General features: G+C 36.9%; 1 protein-coding gene across 1 annotated transcript in view; it reads left to right on the top strand.

Moving 5' to 3' along the window:
- Positions 1–8,676: 8,676 nt before the first annotated feature.
- The window catches only part of LOC115226137 (dynein light chain roadblock-type 2), a 10,010-nt gene continuing 8,896 nt past the window's right edge, over positions 8,677–9,790 (top strand). The window contains exon 1 of the mRNA XM_029797126.2: positions 8,677–8,844. Coding sequence (XP_029652986.1) covers positions 8,842–8,844 — 3 coding nt within the window. The 5' untranslated portion in view covers positions 8,677–8,841. The remainder of the gene's footprint in view (positions 8,845–9,790) is intronic.

Below are 9,790 nucleotides of genomic sequence, written 5' to 3'. Positions count from 1 at the left end.
GCATTTAGATGTGTGTGCATTTAGATGTGTGTGCATTTAGATGTGTGTGCATATACACACACACACACACACACACATGTTATATATATGTGTCCATGTGTATATATATATATTAATATATATATATATACATACATATATATATATACATACATATATATATACATACATACATATATACAAACATATATACATACATATATACATACATATATATACATACATATATATATATGCATATATATATATATATACATACATATATATATAACATATATATATATATACACACACGTATATACATACATATATATATATATATATATATACATATATATACACACGTATATTCATATATATATATATTATATGTATACATATATACATATATACACATATATACATACATATATATATATACACGCACACATATATACATACATATATATATATACACATATATACATACATATATATATATACATATATATATATATACATATACATATATATACACATATATACATACATATATATATATATATATATACACACACATATATATATATATACACACATATACACATATATATACATACATATATATATATACACATATAACATATATATATATATAATACATACATATTATATATACACATATATACATACATATATATATATACACATATATACATACAATATATATATATATATACATATATATATATATATATATATATATAAAGAAGCCTAGTATTTATAAACGTTCTGTCCAAACCAAATAAGCAAAAAAACAAAACCAATGCTGCTCTTTACACAGTAAAACTTCTATTTCTCTCCGGTTCTGATTTTATAATTCTAGAAAGGCTTCATTAGGGGCTGCTGTATATATTCTGCTTCATCTGTTTACCATCCACGTTCTGTTTATTAAATAGAACTGCGCATACTGTTCTACTATGACAGATTTAGAACCATAGCTGTGGTATATATGATTTGACTCTCTTGTTCTAAGTATAAAATAGTTATGCAAATCATACATTGCAGTTTTGTGGACTCATTTTCAAGACAACCTCTCTTGTTCCTACCTAATCACATGAACTGTAAAGGCCAGAGACACTGCCCTTTCTCCTTTGATTAAGGCACACCAAAAAATAATATAAATGCCTATAGATGTGTTCATGTAAGCATATATGTTGATATGTGTGCATAAAATATGTGGAAGTGAAACAACAATGGTGATCTGCGAAATCCCAACTGTAAATTCATATAGTATCCTTTCTGTTTGGCTGGTTCCGTTTCCTCGTTAGGAGGTCGACCGTAGGCAAATAACCTAATAGCCAACGAGTAGGAATAAACCTACAACAAGTCAGTCAGAGATTGACAAGTTTAACGATAATATTTTTATACTACAGAAAGATAGTTTTAAAATGGTGATGCTGCAAAACCTCAAGAAATATTAGGTGGCATCCTTTTTTTGTATTATAAACATGCATACATATATATGTATATACACATATATATATATTACTACACACACTCACATATATAAATGTATATGTCTATACAGCATATACATATATATATATATATATATACACATACATACAAAATAAGGAAATGGAGAAACACATCTTAATCAATGATCAACTACCAGATAATACCCAATCACATAATTTATTAAACCACTGTAGTGGTTTTGTGATGACAAGAGCCACTGTCTAATGGCAAAATGTTCATGAGGATTTCGCGTGTCTACATTTTAGGTTAAAATATTGTTTTTAATAAATTATGCGATTGGGTATTATCTGGTAATTGATTATTGATTTGGATGTATTTCTCCATTTTCTTATCTTGTATTATGAATTTGTGGTAAAACATTTTACCTTTGCCCATATAATACAGTAAATGAATTGATTGCATCGCAATTCTTAACATTTATGTATTAACTTTGTTGGGTGCTTTACTGGCAGTATATTGGATATATGTTATCCCATGGAGGGTTGCACTCACAACCCCTATCTCAATTTATATATATATATATGTAGGTCCCGGGTTGAGTCGGGGTTAACCACAGTAAATAAGGTACTCAATACATAGCAGAGTAAATTAATTTATTTTATAGAAGGAGCTTCTACAGGACTAGAACTGTTTCATTCAAATGAAATCATCAGGAAGCTTCCTGATGATTTCATTTGAATGAAACAGTTCTAGTCCTGTAGAAGCTCCTTCTATAAAATAAATATATATATATATATATATGTATGTGTGTGTAATAAATTATACACAACTGAAAGTGTTGTAGTTTCATGCTTTTTGATTCTTGAGCAGGCATATATATAAAATTTGCCATGTTTCAGGGTTGTTTATCTGTTAAGGATTCTTGACTGTTTTAAAATGAAATGTGTGGAAAAACATGAAGAAGGTTGGTGCAAAAAATGGAACAAGGAAAAAGAAATGAAATCAAGAAAACTAAGATCCTTGTTCCCTGATTGCAGAATGCTCTTTAAATACAACTAGTTTAGAACAAGACAACAGCTCAGTCTGGAGCAGGTGGTGCTTTTCAATTTGATAAAAGATACTTCTCCATGTGTCTACACCTGCTAAAAATTTCAGATCTCTAATTAAGCATTGTGTTGAATTTACTGGATTGAAGAATATGAGATCATTCTGCTACACATAAGTTTCATTTCTTAGCTCCATTAACATATGGCTTGGATTTCTCCACTTAATTGTTTATGATATGGAGCTACTCTTCAAATTCCATACATGGCTAGCCAACTTAGCTGGTTTGCAATATATCTCTTGAATTCACCTTCACATAATCCAATGTAATTCTTCTTTTCAATTGATTTATATTGGAGCATAGCTGTAACTTCAGCCTCGTATATGACAGTTTATCATACATGCTTGGTCAAGTGGGCAAGCTTCAGGGTCTCAACAGTTACAACTGGGAATGATCTCTTGGTGATTTTTAAGTTTAGCTTTTTTATGTTTAGCTGTATGATATTTTTATATTTTATGTTTAGCTGTATGATATTTGTATTAAGTGTCTGTAAAACATTTTCCTGTATGATTCCTGTCTCTTAGAACATTATAACTCGCAAAAATCACCAAGAGACCATTCCTGTTGTAACTGTTGAAACCTTGAAACTTGCCCACTTCACCAGGCGTGTATTTACCAAACACGCCTGTCATATACAAGGCTGAATTTACAGCTACGCTTCCAAGACAACTCAGTTGAAAAGAAGAATTAGGTTATGTGAGGGCGAATTCAAGAGATGTTATGCAAACCACCCATCTTCTTCCCAGCACACCAATAAAAGTTCCAGTATCATTTAATGGCACATATGGAGTAGTTCAGTTTATTTTCTTCACCCATGGCTGACTTTTATAACAGCTCACTCTGAACGGCTTCGTGCACTGAGTGATCTAGTATAAGTCAATCAGTGGACATAAACTAAACCACTATATGTCCTTGATTAATTTAAAGATTTCTAGTAATACGGGCTCACACTTTTCTACTTGTAAAATTATAACGTATTTGTGTTTCAAAATTTACATAAAACATGCTTACAACAAATGAGGCATTTGCACAAATCTATTTCATGTCCTGGAGAGAGGATGTGAAAGTTTAGAAGCATTGAGGAATGATTTAGGAATTTTGTTCAAGATGAACAACAAGAGAGTGTAAAAGTATGACCAAACCAAAAATTAAATAAAAATATATATATAACATTATGACATAGTTTTGTTTTTAATATATATTTGAAAGAAAAACTGTGCAGCAGATGCAAGGGTGTATATTCCAGGTGTGTGCTGCACACTTACCAAAAATGGCAAATTCATTATATATTTCTTTATTGCCCACAAGGGGCTAAACATAGAGGGGACAAACAAGGACAGACAAAGGGATTAAGTCAATTACATCGACCCCAGTGCATAACTGGTACTTTATTTATTGACCTTGAAAGGAAAGGCAAAGTTGACCTTGGCGGAATTTGAACTCACAACGTAACAGCAGACGAAATACCTATTTCTTTATTGCCCACAAGGGGCTATACATAGAGGGGACAAACAAGGACAGACAAACGGATTAAGTCGATTATATTGACCCCAGTGCATAACTGGTACTTATTTAATCGACCCCCGAAAGGATGAAAGGCAAAGTTGACCTCGGCAGAATTTGAACTCACAACATAACAGCAGACGAAATACCTATTTCTTTATTGCCCACAAGGGGTTAAACATAGAGGGGACAGACAAAGGGATTAAGTTGATTACATCGACCCCCGAAAGGATGAAAGGCAAAGTTGACCTTGGCGGAATTTGAACTCAGAACGTAAAAGCAGATGAAATTCCTATTCTTTATTGCCCACAAGGGGTTAAACATAGAGGGGACAGACAAAGGGATTAAGTTGATTACATCGACCCCCGAAAGGATGAAAGGCAAAGTTGACCTTGGCGGAATTTGAACTCAGAACGTAAAAGCAGATGAAATTCCTATTTCTTTATTGCCCACAAGGGGCTAAACATAGAGAGGACAAACAAGGACAGATAAAGGGATTAAGTTGATTACATCGACGCCAGTGCGTAACTGGCAGAAACGTTAGCACGTCGGGCGAAATGTTTAGTGGTATTTCGTCAGCCATTACGTTCTGAGTTCAAATTCCACCAAGGTCGACTTTGCCTTTCATCCTTTTGGGGTTGATTAAATAAGTACCAGTTACGCACTGGGGTCAGTGTAATCAACTTAATCCCTTTGTCCTCTCTGTGTTTAGCCCCTTGTGGGTAGTAAAGAAATAGGTACTTTATTTATTGACCTTGAAAGGATGAAATGCAAAGTCGACCTCAGCGGAATTTGAACTCAGAACGTAACAGCGGACATAATATGAAAGCATTTCGCCAGCTCGCCACCTTGGCAAATACATTATAAATATTAACCTTACTCATTAATTTAATCATAAATCTTAATGGGTAAGTTTTGTTATAGCCCTGCTTGATCATACACCACTTGTGTGTGTGTGTGGAACCATGTAGTTAGGATGTTGCACTCATGATTGTATGATAGGGTTTTGATTCTTGGGCCAAGTAGTATGTTGTTTTAAGAATTAAAAGAAATCAAAATCAAAAATCAAAATCGATCAACATGAATGGAAATTGGAGCTGTGATACCAGTGCCGGTGGCACATAAGAGAACCATCCGAACGTGGCCGTTGCCAGCACCACCCGGACTGGCTTCCATGCCAGTGGCACATAAAAAGCACCATCTGATCGTGGCCGTTTGCCAGCCTCGCCTGGCCTCCGTGCCAGTGGCACATAAAAAGCACCATCTGATCGTGGCCGTTTGCCAGCCTCGCCTGGCCTCCGTGCCAGTGGCATGTAAAAAGTACCATCAGATCGTGGCTGTTTGCCAGCCTCGTCTGGCATGTAAAAAGCACTCATGGAATGGTTGGCATTAGAAAGGGCATCCAGCCGTAGAAACATTGCCAGATCAGACTGGAGCCTGGTGCAGCCTTCTGGCTTCCCCAGTTGCACCATCTAACCCATGGTAGCATGGAAAGCGGATGCTAAACGATGATGATGAATACCAGATAGCTGACTTGAGATTTAATTAGGAATGTTTGTATGGAGGTCTGCATGTTGGACTCCCATCGTAAACAATGGACGGAAGCTTTGCAATTCGTCTGTATTTTCCATCACGAGCTGAGCTTTGGTGAGTATGTAAGAGATGTTTCATGGTGCTAGCAGACAATCTTCAGTAGGTTTATATTTTCTAGCGTGGGAAAAACAACATCAATGGAAATTGTAGCTGTGATATCAGTGCTGGTGGTACGTATAAGAACCATCTGAACGTGGCTGTTGCCAGCGTCGCCCCAACTGGCCTCCGTGCCAGTGGCACGTAAAAAGCACCATCTGATCGTGGCCGTTTGTCAGCCTCGCCTGGCCCCCATGCCGGTGGCACATAAAAAGCACCATCCGATCGTGGCCATTTGACAGCCTCGTCTGGCCCCTGTGCCAGTGACACATAAAAAGCACCATCCAATCTTGGCCGTTTGACAGCCTCGTCTTGCACCTGTGCAGGTGGCACGTAAAAGCACCCACTACACTCACAGAGTGGTTGGCATTAGGAAGGGCATCCAGCTGTAGAAACACTGCCAGATCAGACTGGGCCTGACGCAGCCTTCTGGCTTCCCAGACCCTAGTTGAACCATCCAACCCATGCCAGCATGGAAAGCGGACGCTAAATGAAATGATGATGGAAGCATGCTTTACCTTGGTGTGTGTTACGAATCCACAATCTCCACAAACAAAATCATTTGAATCCGGTTTTTCATGGTGCCTATGCTTAAAACCCACACAAAGTTGATCACAATGTTTGTCTCTTGCTAACTTCAGACCATTTTAAAAGAACGAAAGCTGTTCATTCATTTGTTTTCACTTTTCAGCAAGATCTTTGCAAGAGTTGAGATCAATTTATTCTTAAGCTTAGTTTTCAACATCAATGGAAATTGTAGCTGTGATACCAGTGCCTGTGGCACATAAGCAAACCATCCGAACGTGGCTGTTGCCAGCGCCGCCCCAACAGGCCTCCGTGGCGTTAGGAAGGGCATCCAGCCATAGAAACACTTCCAGATCAGACTGGAGCCTGGTGCAGCCCCTGGCTTCCCAGACCCCAGTCGAACCATCCAACCCATGCTAGCATGGAAAGCAAACGCTAAATGATGATGATGATGATGATGATGATGATGATGATCCTTGTAACACAAAAGGATATGACCTCCAAGATGCTTACTGCTACAAATCTGACCATACATACACACATGATATTTCCTTCCTTCTGCTCCATCTCCCACACTCCGTTTGCAATCTCATGCAGTTCTTTGTTTCAATATTGCTTATATACGCCTCCCTGTAACTTAAGTATTCCTTGTCACATCTTAACCATTTTCCCTTTCTCTCCACTTCCTTACTCTCTCCTTCTATTAGTTCTCTCTCTCTCTCTCTCTCCAACTGAGGTAGCTGTGTGTCTCCTTTACTGGTTTCTTACCTTCTATTCCTATTCTAAGCTCTCATCACCTGGCATAAAACTCACCCCCTTGAATACAACTCCCCTCCCCTCCGCTCTGCTGAGAAGGGTCTTGTCTTGCAGGTTACTTGGTGAACTCACTGGTGTTGGTGCCATGCAGAAAGCATCCTGTACACTCTGTAAAGTGTTAGCAAGGGCACCCAGCTGTACATCTGTAAAGTGTTAGGAAGGGCACCCAGCTGTAACTAAACACTTTTAAACTTCGTATACTGGTAGAATGTGTTTATAAAACATCTTTTTCTCTTGGCTTTATAGAGAAAATTCTATAGTTTGTAAGATATTTGTTGTTGTTTTTTTTCAATTTCTGCAATTTCAACCAATCAGAGACATCTATTGAGGTAAAAACATTCTGTGCCGTATGAATATGTCCCTCGTTTAAGAAACAGATTGGGTTTATTTACATTTGTGAAGAAAAAAAGATACCCTTCCCCCACCCCTAACCCTAAAGCAGATTGAAATTCAATAGATCGATACTAGGGTCATAATTATGGGTGACAATTTCATATGACACCACTAGAAAAAACTGCCGTTCAAACCGAAAAGGGATCTTTTCCTTTTGGACGGCAGATGTCAACACAATTTCTAGTTAACTAATCGCTTTTAAACTTCGTATACTGGTAGAATGTGTTTATAAAACATCATTTTTTCTTGGCTTTATTGAGAAAATTATATAGTTTGTAACATATTTCCACTATAAAATCGAGCATTTTGGCAATTTATACTAATCAAATATGTCCATTTGGGGTGAAAAGATTCCGTGCTGTATGAATATGCCCCTCGTTTAAGAAACAGATTGGGTTTATTTAGGGGTGGGGGAAGGGTATCTTTTTTTTCTTCACAAATGTAAATAAACCCAATCTGTTTCTTAAACGAGGGACATATTCATACGGCACAGAATGTTTTCACCCCAAATGGAGGTCAGCGATTGGTTAAAATTGCCAAAATGCTCGATTTTAAAGTGGGAATATCTTACAAACTATAGAATTTTCTCAATAAAGCCAAGAAAAAATGATGTTTTATAAACACAGTCTACCAGTATACGAAGTTTAAAAGTGTTTTGTTAACTAGAAATTGTGTTGACATCTGCCGTTCAAAAGGAAAAGATCCCTTTTCGGTTTGATCGGCAGTTTTTTCTATCGGTGTCATATGAAATTGTCACCCATAATTATGACCCTAGTATCGATCTATTGCATTTCAATCTGTTTTAGGGTTAGAGGTGGGGGAAGGGTATCTTTTTTTTCTTCACAAATGTAAATAAACCCAATATGTTTCTTAAGGGAAATATTCATACGGCACAGAATGTTTTTTTACCTCAATGGACGTCATTGACTAGTTGAAATTGCAGAAATTGAAGAAAAACAACAACAAATATCTTACAAACTATAGAATTTTCTCAATAAAGCCAAGAGAAAAAAGATGTTTTATAAACACATTCTACCAGTATACGAAGTTTAAAAGTGTTTAGTTAACTAGAAATTATGTTAAAAACTGCCGTTCAAAAGGAAAAGATCCAAAAATTGTTATTTAACCCTAGGCTAGGCTAATCCATATCCAACACTGACAGAGCTAGAGATACGAAACTACCGACGTGACACTAAAGTCGGTGTGCGCATGCTCGAATCTCGTAGCAACCACAGACAGGGATTGTCACCAAAGGACTCTGTATATAAAACTATACACACACACCCACACATATATATATATATACACCCTATCATAAATATATACACGGGTATATATAATCACACAGAATGGTAAGGATGGCTTTCTTTTATCCTCAACTGCCTTTTTTTATCTGATATTGTTTGTTTTTCCTTATAATATATTCAATAAATGGGGAATTGTCACAAAAAATGTCTCATTCTTTCCAGATCTATCAAACATATGTCCTTCCACGGCCATCCTTTGTCTAGTGTGGTCGTTCTTGCTATTCACAAGACGGTTGGGTGTGATTTGAATAAGATTTGAGTGAGATTTGGGTGTGGTTTCTAGCATGTGTGACGTCCACGTAGTGACATCCACTATAAACCCGTGTCACAATGTGTTTACACGTATATATGCCGGACGAAATGCTTAGCGGTATTTCGTCCGTCGCTACGTTCTGGGTTCGAATTCCGCCGAGGTCGACTTTGCCTTTCATCCTTTCAGGGTCGATTAAATAATAAGTACCAGTTACGCACTGGGGTCGATGTAATCGACTTAATCCCTTTGTCTGTCCTTGTTTGTCCCCTCTGTGTTTAGCCCCTTGTGGGTAGTAACGAAATAGGTATATATGCATGTGTCCGTGTTTCTGTATACACACACACACACACACACACATTTATATACACACACGCATATATACAAGAGGATGCTGGAAACTTCCTGGCTTTAAGGGTATCTCGAAATGCATGTGTCCGTGTTTCTGTATACACACACACACACACACACACATTTATATACACACACGCATATATACAAGAGGATGCTGGAAACTTCCTGGCTTTAAGGGTATCTCGAAGGGCCTGTTTGGAGCCCCAACCTTCCAGTTTCTTTTACAGGGTTTAGAAAAACTAAAGGACTTCTGCAATAAGTGTATGAATCTGAGAAGGGGATTGTCCTCAATAAAACCATAATTAACTAATCGTCCCGTATTTTCTTTTGCCCAAAGCCACGAACTTTTTAGCACCCCGTCGTATATATATATATATACTCACACGA

The sequence above is a fragment of the Octopus sinensis genome, linkage group LG29, assembly GCF_006345805.1.
Source record: "Octopus sinensis linkage group LG29, ASM634580v1, whole genome shotgun sequence".
Taxonomy (NCBI): domain Eukaryota; kingdom Metazoa; phylum Mollusca; class Cephalopoda; order Octopoda; family Octopodidae; genus Octopus; species Octopus sinensis.
This window is presented reverse-complemented; position numbering and strand designations above follow the sequence as displayed.